At 46.0% G+C, this 20,465-nt stretch overlaps 1 protein-coding gene across 9 annotated transcripts in view; it reads left to right on the plus strand.

The window, feature by feature from the left end:
- SMARCA4 (SWI/SNF related BAF chromatin remodeling complex subunit ATPase 4) overlaps positions 1 to 20,465 on the plus strand; it is a 90,256-nt gene that overhangs the window by 22,390 nt on the left and 47,401 nt on the right. For 8 of the 9 annotated variants that reach the window (XM_070373671.1, XM_070373670.1, XM_070373672.1 and 5 more), the window contains exons 7-15: positions 727 to 853; positions 1,713 to 1,886; positions 3,224 to 3,397; positions 4,721 to 4,888; positions 4,981 to 5,031; positions 10,959 to 11,089; positions 11,411 to 11,468; positions 18,130 to 18,251; positions 19,552 to 19,702. In XM_070373671.1, coding sequence (XP_070229772.1) covers positions 727 to 853; positions 1,713 to 1,886; positions 3,224 to 3,397; positions 4,721 to 4,888; positions 4,981 to 5,031; positions 10,959 to 11,089; positions 11,411 to 11,468; positions 18,130 to 18,251; positions 19,552 to 19,702 — 1,156 coding nt within the window. The remainder of the gene's footprint in view (positions 1 to 726; positions 854 to 1,712; positions 1,887 to 3,223; positions 3,398 to 4,720; positions 4,889 to 4,980; positions 5,032 to 10,958; positions 11,090 to 11,410; positions 11,469 to 18,129; positions 18,252 to 19,551; positions 19,703 to 20,465) is intronic. The other variant, XM_070373673.1, reaches the window with a different exon arrangement.

Here is a 20,465-nt window from a genome sequence, read left to right on the forward strand (position 1 = left end):
CCACACCCCTCATCTCCAGCCCTTTCTTCAAAGTACTTCTTTGGAATAGCTGTAGATACTTAATTTTTTAATTTCTTTATGGCTTTTCTTCCTGATAAACTTATGAACTCTGTGAGAGCAACCAAGAGCCCTGGTTAGTCTTGTTTAGTGCTGAAGCCCCACACATCGAGTGTTCCTTGGCATACAGTAGGTGCTCAGTAATTAAGTGTGTGAAAATATGGGGATTATTCCATTTGAACTTTATGCTCTACCCCGCCCTTTTTCTTTTTTTGGCTGTGCCGTGCAGCATGTGAAATCTTAGATCCCCAACCAGGAATCGAATCTGTGCCTTCTGCAGTGGAAGCACGGAGCCTTAACAACTGCACCTCCAGGGAAGTCCCCTGTTTGAATCTGAGACCAAGTCTGTAGGGTTGCTCTGAGGGGTCTCCCCACTTCATAGCTGAGTAGATTTCCAGGGCCGGGATGGAGGCCCCGGCCCGCCTGACTCCAGAGATTTGCTCCCACTGCTGAAATGCCAGAAGCCGGCTGTGCGCTTTGAGCTTTCCTGTGTGCTGCGGCTCCTGGGGCCTCTGTGACTGCCGTCCTGTGCGCAGTCTGTTGTGTGCATCCTTGCTCTGCCCTCTCCTGTCTCAGAACTAGTGTTGGACTCCACTGATGAGGATTCTTTTCCCTGTAAACTGGTGAGATCTCACGTCATGGGTCATTTTTTCCATCTTCGCACCCTAGGCTGCAGGCTCGCATTGCACACCGAATTCAGGAACTTGAAAACCTTCCCGGGTCCCTGGCCGGGGATTTGCGAACCAAAGCTACCATCGAGCTCAAGGCCCTCAGACTGCTGAACTTCCAGAGGCAGGTGGGCGCAGATGTGGGCTGTGGGGTTAGGAAGAGACCCTTCCTGCCAATACTGATGCTCAGATTCAGAGAGATGCTTACTGGGCAGTTTTTTTAATCTCTCTTTCGCTCTGTCTCTTTCTGCGTTGGGTCTTAGTGTGGCATGCAAGATCATCGTTGCATCACTTGGGATCTTCATTTGTTAAGCACAAGCTCAGTAGTTGTGGCATATGGGCTCCAGAGTGTGCCGACTCAGTAGCTGTGGCTCGTGAGGTCTCTAGGTGTGATTTGAGAGCTTGATAGTTGTGGCTACAGGCTTAGTTGTCGCAAAGCATATAGAATCTTAGTTTCCTGACCAGGGGTCAGGCTTGTGTATCTTGCATTGCAAGGCAGATACCCAACCAGCAGACCATCAGGGAAGTCCCTGGGACAGTTATGAAGTATACCCTGACCCTTAAGCCACAGTGCTCCCCATCACAGTCACCCACTGTCCCCGCTTCCTCTCCTCGTCCTGCCATTGGAATGAGCAAGTGTGGGCCTTCCTTAAGGTGGCCGTGGCCAGCTTGCAGCAGGAGGCTTGGATGGGTCTATTTCTGAGGGTCCTTTGCTTTTGAATGAGCAGTAAGAACTTTGGTGTGTGGTTGCGGGAGGGCAAAGCTGGAGACCTGAAGATGTGAGAGGCGCTCTCTGGGGGTCCAGGGGCAGCCGTGTCCTGCACTGTGGGTGCCTGCTAGCACTGCCCCCCCAGGTCCTCTCCATGCGTGTGTTTGTGCTCTCGGGTCCTCCTGGGTGTGGCAGCCCGCTGCCTGGTTTGCATTGTGGAGGCACGTGGGCATCACCGAGTTATACCAGTTGCCAATTTCTCCCCTTCCTTCCTGAAGCTGCGGCAGGAGGTGGTGGTGTGCATGAGGAGGGACACAGCCCTGGAGACGGCCCTCAACGCCAAGGCCTATAAGCGCAGCAAGCGGCAGTCCCTGCGCGAGGCCCGCATCACCGAGAAGCTGGAGAAGCAGCAGAAGATCGAGCAGGAGCGCAAGCGCCGGCAGAAGCACCAGGTGCATCCCTGGGGTGCAGGTCGTCAGCCCCGCACTTTGGGGTCCCAGTTTTTGTCTGCACACACAGTCTGCGTGTGTCTCTGTTCATCATAACAGTATTCTAGGCGCCGAGAGTACTTCAGTGAACAAAACTAGTAAAGACAGTCGGGGAGATGGACTGTAATCAAACGCACATATGACGTTTGGGGAGTTAGTAGGGTGTCAGGAGACAGGACATGGGGATAGACAGAGATGGAGGAGCCATTCACACAGGATGGTCGTTCAGAGAGGGCCTCCTCGAGAAGGTGGGGTCTGAGCAGAGACCCGAGGGAGGAGCCACACGGATGTGTGATGACAGAGGGTAGATGCAAAGGCCCTGGGGTTGGACGGCACGCTGGTGTTGCATGTGGTCAGAGTGGGGGGAGCGTGCGTGAGGGAGGGAGGGAGGTGAGGACAGGGAGGCGATGGGACAGGCGTGTGGGGCCCTGTGGCAGAGGGAACCACTCAGGCTTGTGCTGGGAGTGAGGTGGGCGCCACGGAAGGCCTGAGCAGAGGCAGTATCTGACTGAGGTGGTTACAGGGTCTGTCAGGGAGACCAGATTCTCTGTTCAAGCAGGGTTTGGGATTATTTTGTCTGTTTACATTTATATTTATGTTTTTTGTTTTACTTAATATAAAAATATTTGTATTTTCTAAAGTTTTTCCAAACAGTGTCTGTTATTGGCATAGTTTAAAATAACAAAAAGTCAACATTTAGCGATTAACCACTGTTAACTTCTTGGTATATATCATTGCAGTCTTTTTTTTTTCCCTCTATATAAACACAGTAGTCATAAGTTAAATAGCTGTCTTTAAAAAATATATAGACATGTTGACCTGTTGAAAGTATTACTGAAGTCTACATTGCCTTCTGTCTCCGAGTGCTCAACATTCAGTGGTTTATGAAACCATTTCCCTGTCTTGGGACACACAGCGTATTCTCCACTTCCCACTGTTAAAAGTGACGCTGGGCTAGGCATTCTTGGACTTGAATTTTGGCGCCCATCTCTGCCATTTTTCTTAAATCCCTCGCAGCGATGGTTTGGATGGGGGAGGGGATGGGGGCGGATTTTGCAGTGGTCAGTGGGCCCTGCCAGGTTGTCCCAGCCAGGGCAATTGCCCTGGCTGCTGAGGCGGGGTTGGAGGGGGGCCCTTCCCACCACATAGTCCCCACAGAGAATGGTGGACCTTGTCAGCAGGCGGTGTCGCAGGACCAGTTTGATCACACCCCCTTGGTTTTCACCAAGCCTGCTTTGGAGTTTTGTCTTCCTCGGGGCAACATCCCGTAGTCAGTCGGCTCTTCTCTTTGCGCTCTGCAGGAATACCTCAACAGCATTCTTCAGCATGCCAAGGATTTCAAGGAATATCACAGGTCGGTCACAGGCAAAATCCAGAAGCTCACAAAGGCGGTGGCCACGTACCACGCCAACACCGAGCGGGAACAGAAGAAGGAGAACGAAAGAATCGAGAAGGAGAGAATGCGGAGGCTCATGGTACAGTCAGCCGTGGTGACCTGGGTCCCTTCAGGAGGGTGATGGGTGTTGGGAGCCTGGGGATCAACCACCCAGGATTACGCTGGGGCATTTTGCTGCTTAGTGTTAGAGGTGGGACAGAGGAAGAAAGGATTTGGGAGTCCGAAACACCTGGCCCCAGGTCTTTGCCTGGTCACCCTGATTGTCAGTGACCTCTTGACCTCAACCAGTTAGCCAGCTGCTCTGTGGTCTCTGAAAGCTGGAGGTGGCACTGCCCCCTAGTGGGACAGCCACCTAGTGTGTGCCCAACCTCCCCACCCCTTTGCATGTAACCACGTATTATTCACGGAGGGTTCTCTGATTGGGCCAATATCGACAGCCCTGCTGCGTGGACAGGGACCACAGTAGTAAGGAGGACGTGGTCCCTTCCCGCATGGGGTCATGCTGGCCCTAGAGAGACAGGTGCCCACAGAGACAGACAAGATGGTTTTGGGGGGTGAGAAGTGCACAGAGGAGAACAAAGCAGAACCAGGGAGTGGGGATTAACTGTGTGTTCCAGGTAGGGTGGGCCTGACCCACGACTGCAGAGCTCTGGGGCGGGGGGTGTGCCTCCCAGCACAGAGGGGAGCCAAGAGCATAGACTCGAGGCAGGAGGAAGCTATGTGTGGGGCTCAATCAGTACCCCCTAGAACAGCGTGGTTCAAGGCAGTGAGGTTGGAGTCCCACCTCCAACCTCCTGGCATTCACGGGGGGCCTGGCAGGCCATGGAGGGCTTCGGCTTTAATTCTGACCCTGAATGGGAGGCTGTGAGCTAGAGGAGGGCAGTGTGGTCTGATGTCTTCTCAGAAAGCCAGGTGGGAGAGTAGTGGTTCGGAAAAGGTGGAGAGAATAGTTGGAATTTGGGTGTCTTGTGAACAGAGGGGGTGGGGCTTTTTTCTCCCCAGTCTTAGTCTGGCCACGTTTCATGGCATGTGGGATCGTAGTTCCCCAACCAAGGATGGAACTCATACTCCCACAGTGGAAGAGTGGAGTCTTAACCGCTGGACCGCCAGTGAAGTCCCAGGATGGGCCTTTTAAATGGCTCCTGCAGGGCCATGTCTGTCCAGCTGGACCCTGTGGGGCCTGGTAGGGGTGGGAATTGGGGACGTTCTGCAGGGGAGTTCATAGATCACATCAGTGAAGGGCGTGTATAGAGCACAGTGTAGGCCATGAGCTCAGTGCTTCCTAAATGTGGGTCTGGCCACTGGTTAGCAACACCCCACAGGCTTCTGAGTCTGTTGGCTGCCCTGGGTGCTGGTGGACAGGTGAGTCACAAGCTTCCGCCATAACCACCCGCTTTTGCAGGCCGAGGACGAGGAGGGCTACCGAAAACTCATCGACCAGAAGAAGGACAAGCGCCTGGCCTACCTCCTGCAGCAGACAGATGAATACGTAGCTAACCTCACGGAGCTGGTGCGGCAGCACAAGGCCGCCCAGGTCGCCAAGGAGAAGAAAAAGAAGAAGAAGAAGAAGGTGCGCCCCTTGGTGGGGCTGGAGTGGCTGTGTGTGGGCATGCACCTTGGCCTTCTCTGTCAGGGGCTGACTGTCTCTCTCTTCCCTTCCAGAAGGCAGAAAATGCTGAAGGACAGACGCCTGCGATCGGACCTGATGGCGAGGTGAGCAACCAGGGCTTTCTTCTTGTGGACATGCCAGCCCATCCCCGGAAGTTAGGTCAATTTCACCCTTAAAGTTTTTTTCGTTCTGAAATTATGAAATGTATGGTGCTGGTAAGAGTCCCCCTCGGTCCCCTGCCAACCCCCACCCTTCTTGCCCCCACTCTCCAGAGAGCACATCGTTCACACGTGGGTGTGTTTCCTTCTGGGGCTTTTTCTGTTCACGGGCTGTTATTTCTTTCTTAGTTCTTTCTTTAAAATTTTAGACTCCCCAGAGAGGTGTAAGAACAGTACAGAGAACCTTTGTGTGTTCATCACCCACATCCCCACTGTTGATACTCATTTTTTATAAGCCATTTGAGAGTCAGATGTCAACATGGTGGCACTCTGCTGCTCTGTATGTTTCATGTGTACATCCTAAAAGCAAGGCTGTTCTTTTCCATAAGTGTACAACAGTCAAAACCAGGAAATGAACATTGACGCAGTGCTGTCATCTGATCCACAGCCCTTGTACGGACTCACAGTTGACCCTCCGGTGTCCTTCACAGCAGCAGGAAGCCCTGGAGTGACGCAGGGTCCTTCTCCATGCATCACATGGGGAGTGTGTGGCGTAGATTGCTTCCCTCAGTGCTGACCTTGATCCCTTGGTGTCAGCCTAGGCGTCTCCAACTGCAGTGATTGGAAGTACGCTCTGGGGAGGTACTCAGACTCTGGAGATACTGTAGCGCCTGAAACCTCCACCCACTGTTCCAGCGTCCACTGTGTTTGCCTGCATCAGTTTTTGCCATAACGGTTGCAAGTTGGTGATTTCTCCAGGCAGTACTCCTTCTGTGTTTATTAGTTGGCTTTCTGCAAGAAGGGAAAGTCTTCCTTTTTTCTTTTCAAATTGGAGTGTTGCTTAACAATGTTGTGTTAGTTCCTGCTGTATCCCATTTAGGTCAGCTCAGAGCATTTAGTAGAGTTCCCTGTGTTATATAGCAGGTTCTTATTATCTGTTTTATACGTGTGTGCTGTGCTAAGTCACTTCAGTCATGTCTGACTCTTTGTGACCATGTGGACTGTAGCCCACCAAACTCTTCTGTTCATGGGGTTCTCCAGGCAAGAATACTGGAGTGGTTGCCATTTCCTTCTCCTGACCCTGGGATCAAACCCACGTCTCTTAAATTTCCTGCATTGGTGGGCAGATTCTTCACCACCTAGGAAGTCCATTTTATACATAGTAGTGTATATGTGTCAGTCTCAATCTCCTAATCCATCCCAAACCCTCTCTTCCCTCGTTGGTAGCTATACATTTGTTGTCTACACCTGTGTCTCTATTTCTACTTTGCAGATAAATTCACTAGTACTATTTTTCTAGATTCCACATATATGCATTAGTATGCGGGATTTTCCTTTCTGACTTACTTCACTCTGTGTGACAATCTGTATGTCCATCCATGTCTGTGTAAATGGCACAATTTCATTCCTTTTTATGGCTGATAGTATTCTGTTATATACATGTACTATGTCTTTTTTTTCCGTATCAGTATTGTGTTATTGTAAGGGTTCCGGTTTCTCCACGCCTTTGTCAATACATGTTATTGCCTGTCTTTTTTAAAAGTTTATTTTATTTTTGGCTGCATTGGATCTGAATTGATGTGTTGGGGCTTTCTCTAGTTGTGGCGAGCAGGGCCTACTCTCAGTTGCAGTGCACAGGCGTCTCATTGCAGTGGCTGCTTTTGTTGCCGAGCACGGGCTCTAGAGCCGGGGCTCAGTAGCTGAGGTGCACAGGCTTAGTTACCCGTGACATGTGGTATCTTCCTGCACTGGGGAGCGAACCTGTGTATCCTGCGTTGACAAGTGGATTCTTAGCCACTAGACCACGAGGGAAGTCCTGCACCACATTTTCTTTATCCATTCCTCTGCTGACGGACACAACCTTCTGTTCTTCTTTATTTGGCTCATGGGCCATGGTTTGCCGACCCCTGGTACTGACTCATGGATTCTCATTTGGTCTAATGGATTTACTTGGTTTAATCTTTGCACTGTCATTATATATTTTGATGCTCAAGACTGTTCCAGTTTAGGCCAGTGGGAACCCCTTCACCTTAACTCCTGTGTCCCTCTGCCCCATTGTTCTCTGAGGGCGTTGTGACTTCCTCACACACCAGCAGGCTCATCTGCTTTCCCTCCTGAACTCAGCCATTCCTCCAGGGAGCCCTGACTCCTTCCATCAGAAAAGAGTGTTTGGAAACCATGATCTACGTGTGCTCATTGTTACTGAGCTTTCATTGTTTGGGGGCCCTCTCAGCGGACATATCTAGGAAATAGATGTGTGTATGCACGCACATCCACTTTGGTAGTTACATGTATTAACTAGTTATATAAATTAAAAATGTTGCAGTTGCACTGATACCTCCAATTCTAATCCAGTACCCTGGCTTCGTTCTCTCCTTCTCCCTGCCCATGTTATGATAGCCCCAAACTGACTCCTGTCTGCCACAGTATAATCCCTTATTCGCAGAGTCCTAGAAGGCGCAGGAAGTACATTCAGAGTGGCTAACGTGCGGTCAGTGTTTGTTTTCAATTTAAAATATGTGCTCCAGGGACTTTCCGTGGCTAAGACTCCGAGCTGTCAATGGGGCCTGAGTTTGATCCCTGGTCAGGGAACAAGACTGCACATGCCACAACCAAGACCTGGCACACCCAAGTAAATAAGTTATTATTTTTTAAGTATATGCTTCAGATCCTTTGTTCAGAAGATTAGTCCTCCCAATTGTGAGGTTCCCCCCAATCCTTGTTGGTTTTATTTATTTGTGTGCATGTATGCTCAGTCCGTCAGTTGTGTCCGACTCTTTGTGACCCCATGGACTGTAGCACACCAGGCTCCTCTGTCCATGGTGTTTCCCAGGCAAGAATATTGGAGTGGGTTGCCGTTTTCTCCTCCAGGAGATCTTCCCGACCCAGGGATTGAACCTGTGTCTCTTATGTCTCCTGCATTGGCAGGGGGATTCTTTACTACTGGGCCACTTATTTACTCCTCACTTATTTAGTATGTGAAATATTAGCCTGGTCCCAAAGTCAGAACCATGCAAAGAGGCCCCCTAGAGAGGGGCTACTATCCCCACACATCCTTCTCTTCCAGAACATTCCTTTCTGCCTCCTGAAGGCAGCCATTCTCACCTGACACACTCATGTGAAAAAAAGATGTGAGATGTGCAAATGAACGGTGTGTCGTCTACCCTCTCCCTGAACCCCTCCTCTAAGCCCCTTCCCAGAGGGAAGCCTTGAGTAATCATGGGAGTGTGTGCTCTGGGGTATCTGCTGTATACATGCTTCCTGGAGGTTTTCTTTTCCCCGCCTGGTGCTGTATTTTAGTTTTTCCAGTTTCACTCTATTTATTTATTTATTACCCTCACCATACTCTTTTTATTTATTTACTTGTGAGATTTATTTGTTCTTTTTAATGTGGATCATTTTTGAAGTGTTTATTGAATTTGTTACAGTACTTCTGTTTTATGTTTTGGTTTTTGGCCAAGAGGCATGTGGGATCTTAGTTACCCTACCAGGAATTGAACCCACACCCTTTGCATTGGAAGTGCAGATTCGTAACCACTGGACGGCCAGGGAAGTCCCACCTGACTCTTTTTAATGTCACTGTATTAGAGATGTGGCTGTTGCTTGCTTCTTTGAATCATAAATGCGATACTTCTCCTTGGTGAAAAAATGATAACATGAAATGTGAATGTAGTGACGACGTGAGAAGTAGAAGCCCCCATGGTGCTTGTTCTCTCATGAGCGTGCATGTTGATTTCTGGTTGACGTCTCTTCTCTACACCTTTCCCAGAATCTTCGTGCTTGCATTCCCTTTGTTTTGTTTGGGAACCATTTGGGTTAGTCTACACATAGCAAGACTTCTACTTGGGAGAGTATCTTGGACCACTTTCCATATCAAGCCATTAGTTCTCTTATTTTTTTGTATTGACATACTTAGAATCTCTTTCATCGTTCAGACCGATAGCTGTTTAAGTTGCTTCACATCAGTAGATACAGCAGACACCCTGCACCAACCAACTCTGATGGACCTGTGTACCTCCTCCCTTGTTGGTAGCTCTTCCCCCTGTTTGCTTTCTTTTTTACACGCACATTGTGGTAATGAGCCTCCTTGTACTTACCTTTTGATGCTCTCTTAGCTGGTATGGCTTAAGCATCAGAAATACGTGTTTTTATGGTTATGAAAGCTGGAAATTCAAGCTCAAGGTTCAGCAAGGTTGATTCCTGGTGAGGACTCTGTTCCTGGTTTGTAGCCTCCTGCCTTTTGGCTGAAAAGAGAGCAGGCTCTGGGGTTTCTTCTACAGTCACTAATCCCATCATGAGGACCCCACCTTTATGACCTAATCATGACCTTATGACCTTAACCTGGATTACCCCACCCCCTCACTCCCACAGGGCCCTGTCTCTAAATATAGTCACATTGGAGAGTTGGGGCTTGAGCTTTTGAGTTCCAGAGGGGACACAACCTAGCCCATAGCGGTTGGCACACTTTTGCCTATTGGCCTGATTCCAGAAATGAATGGCTATAGTGATTAACTCACATAATGTGTTGATACTTATTCCACAGGGTTTTATTTGAAATATTGAATTTTTTAAGAAGAGATGTGGGCTCGCATTTGACCACAGCACAAAGCCTTCCTGAGGCCATTTGGGGCATTCGTATGGCGGGAAGCTGAGGCCCAGGGAACTCTGGAGGATTGCCACTGCAGCTGCTCATCCTGTTACAGTGACAGGAAGCACTGCTCCATGGTGGCTGCTGGTGGTCCACAGCCTTGGCTGGACATCATTATCACCTGGGGAACTTCTGAAAATTAGAGAGGCCTGGGGTGAGGACCCCAGGGCAGTTGAGTCAGGATTCTGGGGATGGAGAGGTCCCACCATCAGCACCCTGATTGCTCCCAGGAAAGATGCAGGGGTGACAGTCACTGACCGAGGCAGCCTGCAGAGCTTGTTTGTGGGGTGGTGGTTAGGCGGGTTTACAGTCCATGGGGTTGCAAGAGTTGGACACAACTGAGCGACTAAACAGCATCAATAGTCTCTACTGAGGGTCATTGTAGGTGGTGAGCACAGCCTGCAGGGAGGTTTGGGAGGTAGTAAGTTCCTAGTGGGTGCAGACAAAGGTTTCCATCTTCATCCTCATCCTGAAGGTCTTGCCAGGAAATGTGAAGGATCTGTTGAAGGGGAAAACTTCATCTGAAGTCAGTATCTCAAGAAATCAAGGAATTAAATATTTGTTGCTACAAGGAAGTTGTTTGATTTTTCAAAGATTCTAATTAGCTGTTTAACAAAAAAGAATGAGGACCTTTGATGAAGTCTACAAATCCAGTATGAATGGAAGCAATCAAGGGCCAGAAGAATGGGAATAGTGTAGTCACTTGGGTCAAAAAGGAATGAATACAGAAGACCTTGTTTCTTCTGTGTGGAATTGATCTAGGAGAACACAGCAGAAACTGATTGTGGTGGGCACCTGTAGAGAGAGGGACTGTTGAGTTCCGGGGTGGGGATGCGGAGAGTCAGCACTCCATCTTCTTGAATCTTGGACTGTATGATTTGTTATTGAGTTGGCCAAACAAATGGGCATTGGGTTGGCCAAAACGTTGGTGTGGGTTTTTCAGTCCCATCTTATGGGGAAACCCCAACCAATGTTTTGGCCAACCCAATACCTATTTGAAAATCGAAAACATTTATGTCAGTTATTTCCAAGACACAGCTGTTATCAATTGGTTACATATATTTTTACTGAGTTATTAACATTCAGTAACCTGGCTTGTGTGCCATTTTTCTGGGCTGGAGTTGGGGTGGGTGGGGGGCAGTTCCCAGATGGCCCTGGTGCGTGGATGGACGCCCAGGGTACGAACTCTGCAGAACCTCATGTCCTGCGTGTGACTCTCTTTCAGCCTCTAGACGAGACCAGCCAAATGAGCGACCTCCCGGTGAAAGTGATCCACGTGGAGAGTGGGAAGATCCTCACAGGCACAGATGCACCCAAGGCTGGGCAGTTGGAGGCCTGGCTGGAGATGAACCCGGGGTGAGTGGGGTCTTGCGGGCCAGTGGCAACCAGCATCCCAGGTTGAAAGGCAGCCTCGTTCCACGGGAGCTAGCCACCAGGGGTGGTCCTGGTCGCGTTGGGACCAGGCTGATTTGCTAAAGAAAGTGAATCATGCTGGTTCTGGGGAGTTTGTTTTTTTTTTAATCTGTGCTGCATGACATATGGGATCTTAGCTCCCCCACCAGGGATTGAACTCGTGCCCCCTGCATTGGAAGCTTGGAATCTTAACCACTGTACCTCTAGGCAAGTCTCCTGGGAGGTTGTATATTACAACACTGATTTTTTTTTTCCCCTCTCCAGGTATGAAGTAGCTCCAAGATCTGATAGTGAAGAGAGTGGCTCAGAAGAAGAGGAGGAGGTAAGAGTTCGTTTGCTGACCATCCAGGCCCTCGGGGCTCTGTGGTGTGACCTCTACCACCATGGATGCTAAGCTCCTCTTCCACTCAGGCCAGGCATCGAGTTGGGTAAGAGATGGGCAGGGGGCCGCTGAGGCTGAAAGTTGGTTTTTGAGAGCCACATTGCTTAATATGGTAGCCTCTCATCACACGTGACTGTTTCCACTCTAACTTCATTAAGTAAAATATAGATGTCCTCAGTCACACTGGCCATATGCCAGGCACCCAGCAACTCTACCCTCCAAAAAATGCTGGTATGAAGTTATGAGCATGCGATCGTGAGCATGCAGATTTTGCCCCTTATCATCTGTTCTTTGAAAACCTTATACATGATTGTATTTATTGTGCGTATTCTCTAAGTCGTTGAATTATGCCCTGTGAGGTGATTTTTAGAGTTTCCCTGGTTGTCAGAGCTCAGATGAGAGTCTTATCCCTTTGTCTGTCCTGGCCGGCCTTGGGAAGGGTGACTGGGAGGAAGCCCGGGGATGCAGTGTCTGTGGGGAGGGTTCCTTCTGCACGGTTACCCCCAAGAAGGGTACTCCTTGCACTCCCCCATCAACTGTGGTGAGGGTGGCTTACAAGGCTTTTAAAAAGCTTTCGCCCCCTCCATGAGGTTAGAGAGAATTTTAACAGGCATATCTTTGCTTATTAAGATCAAACATTTTTTCAGGTGTTCTGACCACCTAGATTTCTCCTTTGAATGATTTGCTTCACTTGCCCATTTCAGATCAGTTGTGTATTTTAGCTGAAACTTTAAGTGTTCTTTATGTATTTACCTCAGCCTGAAATCAGCTTGGTGTTTATCTATATCTTTCTTTTGATTTGTCCTGTCTTCACTCCCCTCCTTCTTACCTCTTCAGGTTACCTGGAATTTATTTTGTGTAGGAATTCAGATGGAGTCCCTTTCCCCCCACTTCTAGTAGTAGTAAGTCCCACAGACAGAGGAGCCTGGCAGACTACAGTCCATGGGTTGCAAAGAGTAGGGCATGACTTACTGACGGAACAACAGCAAAGTAGTATTAAGACAATGGGTATACTGTTGGTTCACCGCTTCCCCACTGACCTGTGATACTTTTAAAAAATTAATACATTGGAAAAAAAAAATTAATACATTGGGTTTTTATATCCACCAGTTTTTTTTTTTTAATTTTAAGAATTTACTTTTCTCGTTATTTTGTTTTATTTGTTTTTAAATATTGAGGCATAGATACATAGTTGATGTAGTATTTAAAATTCCTTTTAAAATTCTAATGATTTTTAGACTAATAATGCTTCATTGAAATTTTTTTAAACAACTTTTTGGAGATATAATTTGCATACTGTAAAACGCACCCATAAGAAGATTACTCTTCAGTGATTTTAGTGAAGTAACAGAATTGCATAGTCATCACCCTACACCAACTTTAGAATGTTTTCATCACCCCAAAAAGCTTCATCTCACTGATTTATAGTTTGTTCTTGCTACTTCCTCCAGCCCCAGGAAATCTCTGGTCTGCTCTGCTCTATAGATTTGCCTTTTCCAGAGTTTCACATAAATGGAATTATACAACATGTGGTATTTTTTGTCTGGCTTCTTTTACGTGGCATGTTTTTAAGTTTCACCTATGTTGTCTGTATGTCAAAAGTTTGTTCTTCATTGCTAATTATTAGAGAAATGCAAACCAAAACTACAATAAGATACCACCTCACACTGGTCAGAATGGCTATCATTAAAAAGTCTACAAATAACAAATGCTGGAGAAAGTGAAGAAAATATTTGCAGTATTGGTGGAAATGTAAGGTGGTGCAGTCACTATGGAGAACATTTAGTTCTTCAAAAAACTAAAAATGACCGTGTGATCAGAAATCCTACTCCTGGGCATATATTCAGATAAAACTATAATTCAAAAAGATACATGCACCTCTGTGTTTATAGCAGCATTATTTACAATAGCCAAGATACGCAAACAGCCTGAATGCCCGTCGAGAGGTAAATGGTTAAAGAAGATGTTAAAGATAATATACACAGTGAAGTATTAGTCATAAAGAAGAATGAAATAATACCATTTGCAGCAACATGGATGCACCTAAAGATTGTCATACTAGGCAAAGTCAGTCAGAGAATGACAAATACTACATGATATCATTTATACATTAAATCCAAAATATGATGTGAATGAACTTATCTATACAATAGAAACAGACATAGAAAACAGACTTGTGGCTGCCAGGGGGCAAGGGAGGAGGAAGGATTGGGAGTATGGGACAAGCAGATACAAACTGCTATTTATAGAATGGGTAAACAGCAAGGTCCCGCACACGGAGAACTGTATTTAATACCCTGTAATAAAGCATAATGGAAAAGAAAAAGGAAGATATTCTCTGCTTTGAGGGTGTAGATTTAACCCTTATATGCATATTTCCAAACTTAACAAACTCAACTATCAAAATTTTTGATAAGATGTGTACATTTTACTCTTAAGTAATTTATACCTCAATTTAAAAATATTAAAAAGAAATATTGTGGAGAAGCCATTAATAAAAGTTAAGATGTTAAACAAATTTTTTTATTCCTGAGTCGTGTTCCTTTGCATGGATATACACATTTTGTTTGTCGATTCACCAAATTGTGGGCATTTGTGTGTTTTCCATTTTCATTTCTCTTGGGTAAATACTTCGGAATGGCATTGCTGGGTCATATGGTAAGTTTATGTTTAACTTTTTAAGCAATTAGCAAACCACTGCCTGAAGTGATTGTACCTTTTCACAGGTCCCCAGTTTCTCCGTGTCCTTATCAACACTTGGTATTATCTGTTCTTTACATTGTAGGCATCCTAGCGGGTATGTAATGGTATCTCTGGTTTTACTTTGCATTTTCCTAGTAAGTAGTGACGGTGAGCATCTTTTCAAATGTTTATGCACCATTCAGATGTCTTCTTTGGTGAAAATCTACTGAAATCTTCTGGTGATTTTAAATTGGGTTGTTTGTCATTTCATCATCGAGTTGTAGGAATTCTTCATATGTTCTTGATACCTGTCCTTAATCAGATATATAACTTGCAGATATCTTCTCCTGGTCTGTTTGCCTTTTTTCCCCTCAGTGTTGTCTTGAAATGTAAAAATGTTTCATTTTGATGGAATCTTTTTATTGATTTTTTTCTTTTATGAATTGTGCATTTGGTGGTATACTGAGAACTGTTTGAAATCATGAAGATTTTTCTTATGTTTTCTTTAGGAAGTTTTATATTTAAGCTCTTACATTTAGGGTCATAGTTGAGTTGATTTCTGTGTGATCTGAAGGTCTAAGGGTTTCTTTGTATATGGATATCCACCTTACCCAGCACCATTTGATGAATAGGGTATTTTCCCCCATTGAATAGCCTTGGCAGCTTTGTGGGAAATTAGTTAGAATAAGGGTTTGTTTCTGATTCAGTGTTTTTCTGTTGATCTGATTATGTTTATCTTTGTGTCACTGCCACACTATCTTGATTATTGTAGCTTATAATAAGTTTTACAATCAGGTAGTGTTAGTCCTTCAACTTTTTTGCTGTATTGACTATTCCAGAGCCTTCACATCCCCATGTACACATTAGGATCAGCTCATCAATTACTACAGAAAGGCTTGCTGGGATTTTTGGGGGGGATTGTGTTGAGTCTAGATCAGTTTTGGGAGAATCACGTTTAATAGTACTTCGTCTTCCAGTCCATGAACATGAACTGTTTCTCCATTTATTTTGATAATCTTTAATTTCTTCTAGTATTGTTTGGTAGTTTTCAGAGTACAGTTTTTGTTTTTTTGTTGTTAAATTTTTTCTTAATTATTTTATCCCTTTTATGCTACTATAAATAGAATTGTTTTCTTAATTTTATTTTTGAATATTTTGTAGCTTTTCTGTGGAAATAACATGGAAAAAAATTTTTTTATGTTGATCTTATGTTCTGGGAACTTGCTAAACTCATATGGTAATTCTAGTAAGGTTTTTTTGTTTGTTTGATTCCTTGGATTTTCACAAACAAGATCATGTCATTTCTTGGATTTTCACAAACAAGATCATGTCATTTCTTGGATTTTCACAAACAAGATCGTGTCATTCATAAATAACCATGACTTCTTCCTTTCCCATCTGTGTGCCTTAATTTTTAATCTCTTTTTCTTGCCTTGTTGCACTGGCTAGATCCTCCAGTAGAATGTTGAATAGATGCATCCAGAGCAGGTATCATTGGCTTGTTTTTGATGTTAAGTTTGAGGCAGTTACTCTGCCACTGTTTAGTGTTAGCTGTAAATTTTTCATGGGTGTCTTTTAACAAGATGAGTAAATCATGTTCACATCACACTCTCTTCCTTTTTTGCTTATCTTACAGTGAATGTTGTTGTTTAGTCGCTAAGTCATGTCTGACTCTTTTGCGACCCCATAAACGGTAGCCTGCCAGGCTTCTCTGTCCATGGGATTTCCCAGGCAAAAATCCTAGAGCAGGTTGCTGTTTCCTTCTCCAGGGGATCTTCCCAACTCAGGGATGGAACCTGGGTCTCCTGCATTGTAGGCGGGTTCTTTACCTCTGAGCCACCAGGGAGCCCACAGAATATTTAGTAGAAGGCTGTATTAGCCACTCTGGGTTCTGACTTTCACCCTTGTGAGTTCTTTTTTGGTGTTTTTATTTGTTTAATAAATTATCTAGGCTGAATCTGTGGGATGTTTCCCCAGGGAATGTGCTGTCTGTGGTGTCTGCTCAGTTTATTGTTTTGCTTTGTTTTTTTCTCATTTTCATTTTTAATCCTGGCCCTCTAGGAATGGGTTGTATTTCTTCATAACGTAGCAGTCACCTCCAACACCTTGAGCCAGTAAAGACTGTGTCTCCTGCCAATAGATCTGTGTATGTAGAAGAGCATGTTCTGGGTCTGGCTCATTTTCAAGCCTACCCTGGCTTTTACTTTCCGCCGGGCCCTGTTTCATTTCCTTTGCGCATGTGCAGAGCCCTCAGCTGGTAATCTGCTCTCCCTACGCGTGGCTGAGGTCCTCAGCTCCACTGACTGCTGCTGGCCCGAGCATTGCCCACTGCTGTAAAACAGCTAAGTCCCCCATCAGCCTCAGTTGCCAGGCCTCATGGCCCGCCTACCCTGACAGCTTACATGTCAGGAGGGGAGAGGGGAAAACACCCACAAGTAAAATCTCTACAAACTCCCACCCTCTACTTACTCAAAGCTCGGCAGTTTTTTTAAGCATTAGTGCCTCTCAGACTCCAGTTCTCTGGAATGGTTCCTGGTGCTACTTTTGTCCAGCTGTCATGTCACTTTTTAAGGTAAAATTTGCTGATCCCCTTTAATTGAAATCAGCCAGGCTTCCCATTCCTATTTAATTCCTGGTAATATCAGCTTGGAAAGTCTTACAGTTATGATTTTTGGGGGCCAAAGTGTGTGTGCTATCATCACGTGTTCTTTATTCCCAGTAATCTATAAAATTATTTTGCTTTCTCCAAGGGAAATTTCATTGGAGTTTGATTGGAATAATTTTAACAGGTTAATTAACAGATACTTTTTTTTTTTTTTTAGTTTTATAGCAGTTCCATTGTACACACACATTTTGTGTGATTTAAACAGGAATACAAGGATAGTTTAATGTTAAGGAGTACATTTGTGTGTATTTTATCAATATGTCATACAGAATCCCCTTTATTATCTGCTAAGTTAATGTTAAAATATCCTTTTAATGAAACATAATACTTAAATAGTAAGTCCCCTACATACAAATGAGTTCCATTTCAAGAGTGCGTTCGTAAGTCCAACAGTTCACATAGGTAGCCAACTAACACAGTTTACCTATATAGTACCGTACAGTAACAGGTTTATAATACTTTTCACTCAAAGAATGCATAAAACAATCATGAACTATAAAGAAAACATTTTCACTGTTATAGTATGGTACCTTGAAAAGTATAATAGTACAGGTCAATAGCTGACACTCAGGGGTGGGCATCTAGTGAACAGGCAAGAAGAGTTTACGGACTGGAGCGGGGAGAGGAGGTGGGAGATGGCCGAGCTGGAGGATCGTCAGCAGTAGGAGACGGAGGGCAGGCTGCTTTGTCATTCACACCTGACGTTGATGGATTGCATGTTCACATCTTTGAAAGTTCTCAACTTGAAGGTTCATATGTAGGGGACTTACTGTACTCACATTTATAGAAAACCTCTTAGTAAACTATGGTGCCTGTTACCACGAGTCTTATTTGACATGTTTTAGACATTTGGGCTGTGTCAGTAAAACCAAAAGTAAATCAAGACCAGCAAATATTGAAGGTTGCCTATGAATATTTAATACCTAGAAAATCCAAGAGAGTTGAAAAGCTGTTTTAGTGGCATACATTATGTAAGAAGAGCTGGGTGCAAATAGAATCTACTAGCAGCAACTAAAGTACAGAAATATCCTGAGATATCCTTAAAAAGAAGTGTCTGGACTCTGCTATGAAAACTAAAAATCATGTACTGAGCAGCTAAAAGAAGATGCACGTGAAAAGCATGACAAGTTTAGGGATGGGCAGGAGGAAGGCGTGTGGGTTGTAAAACCATCCCTAGTTTCTGGGCTTCTCCTTCGGGCGCCCCGGGCCCATCCCTATGGTGACCTGGGGAGACACGGACCTGTCTCTTGGCAGGAGGAGGAGGAGGAGCAGCCGCAGCCCGCGCAGCCCCCAACCCTGCCCGTGGAGGAGAAGAAGAAGATTCCAGATCCCGACAGCGATGATGTCTCCGAGGTGGATGCCCGGCACATCATTGAGTAAGGATTCTCTCTGCCCGCTCCCACTCTGCCAGCTCCCTGCGTGGGAGCACCAGCTGGCAGCCATTGCTGGACCACATAGGTCAAATGGACTTAACTTCAGATGTCTCTGATTTTCATAGGGTGTGATGACAGTCCATCCATTCACGTGGTTTGTCTTGTGTGTAGGAGATGGTGGGGTTTACCACGAAAGATTTACCACGCTTGTGCTTCAGCTCAGCCCTCCCCCTCTCCTCCCTGGGAGAAATTGGTTCCTCTGCATGTATCTTCCATGCATACCCTGTGCTTTTTTTTTCCCTTTTCATTTCTGGGACACTCTTCTGCCCCTTGCTCCTGTGTCTGTGTACACACAGCATCTCACTCTGTTCCACATCTGGCTGCGTGGTGTCCCTGCCATGGTCTTGTACTGTGGCCTTTGTCTAGTGGTGGTCATTTAGGTTATTTTTCATCCTTTGCCCTTGAAAGCAGTTAAAATTATTATACCAGTTTCCTGGTGGCTTACAGTACAGAGTTAGTGGATACTCTTAGAGGATTGAGAATGATGTGTATTATATACACTTCAGGCATGGAGGGGAACCATTAGAACAAACATACAATCTTTTTAATCTATTAGAAAAACCCTCTAAGCCTCCAGGCCGCAGCCCGGTACCTCTGTCAGATCAGCGGCAGCATTAGATTAGCAATAAAGTGCTCGATAATATGTAAAGTACTTGAATCGTGGTGAAACCACCCCACTGCACTCCCTGGCCTGTGGAAAAACTGTCTTCCATGAAACCAGTCCCTGGTGCCAAAAAGTTTGGAAACCACTGCTCTACGCTAAGAAAACCCAGCTTAACTGGGCAAGTGGGTAGGGTGATACAAGGACAGAAACAGCGTAAAGCAGTATGCGGGACATCGGGTCACCTGTATCTGTCACGTTAACAAAATGTGAGTAGTTTACTGTCATTTTTTAAAAGAATTCCAGATTGGATCACAAAACCTCCAGTGTATAAATGATTCAAGTTTGCGAGGCTGTCAAGTGTACATTTTCCCTTGAACTCTCAGTAGAGAGGGTGGGCCATGCAACCAGCCTCCAGCTGAAACTAACGCTCCTTCCCAGGCGCCCCCTCGGCACCCAGAAGTCCGGTATTGGCCCCTAGGTTAGTGTCTGCTGGCTTGCCCGTCCTCAGACTGTGTGGCTGCTCTTGGGCTCATCTTCCGGCTCAGACTGTAAAAGCTGCTCCGCAGAGGCTTGTGTCAGAAGCATGTTGTCCCAAGTAAGAGTGTTTGTCTTCTCATGGCCCTTCCATTTTCCTCCCAGGAACGCCAAGCAAGATGTGGACGATGAGTACGGCGTGTCTCAGGCCCTCGCTCGTGGCCTGCAGTCCTATTATGCTGTGGCCCACGCCGTTACCGAGCGGGTAGACAAGCAGTCGGCGCTTATGGTCAATGGCGTGCTCAAGCAGTACCAGGTAGGTTGGATGGGGCCGAGTCCGCACGGCAGTCCTGACAAAGGGGTTGAAATGAAATGGTGCAATCAGTCTGTCCTGCGTGCTTGGTTCGTGCCTGGCAGAACAGGAGCACTGACAGGCTTTTAGCATCTGAATTCCCCCAACAGCTTTGCAGTAGGCACTGTGATCCTCCAGGTTTCATGGGGAGTTTGAGGGATAAGTAAGGAGCAGATAGATATAGCAGTTTCTCAAAGTCAGATGGTTCAGAGGGAGCTCAGCTCAGTGCTCTGTGATAACCTAGAGGGTGGGATTGGGGGAGTGGGAAGGAGGTTCAAGAGGGAGGGAATATGAATATACTTACGACTGATTCATATTATACAGCAAAACCAACACAAAATAGTAAGGCAGTTATCCTCCAATAAAGAAAAAAAAAATCACACGGTTTGGGAATGGCTGAGCCAGAATGGGACCCGGGTGTGGGGCCATGGGGGCTCTGTGCAGTGTGAAGCAGCGAGGAGGAGAGCCTAGCAGCTCTAGACTTAGTCCTTTCTTCTCAGAAATGCAGGCCTGTGACGGTCATGTGGTCATGACTCTAAAGCTCTGTGTCAGGGCCTGGCCTGGAGCAGCCAAGAAAGGGAACTGCTCGTCATAGAAATTTCTTTTTCTGTGACTGTGGCCCCTCACCCCTGTTCATCTCAGCTCCCAGGAGACAGCTGGCATACCTCCAACCAAAGAATACGTTCCCTGTCTGCTGCTCAGTGTGCTGGTAACCCCTGAACCCTGC

This window comes from Bos mutus, chromosome 7 (assembly GCF_027580195.1).
Source record: "Bos mutus isolate GX-2022 chromosome 7, NWIPB_WYAK_1.1, whole genome shotgun sequence".
In the NCBI taxonomy this organism is placed as follows: domain Eukaryota; kingdom Metazoa; phylum Chordata; class Mammalia; order Artiodactyla; family Bovidae; genus Bos; species Bos mutus.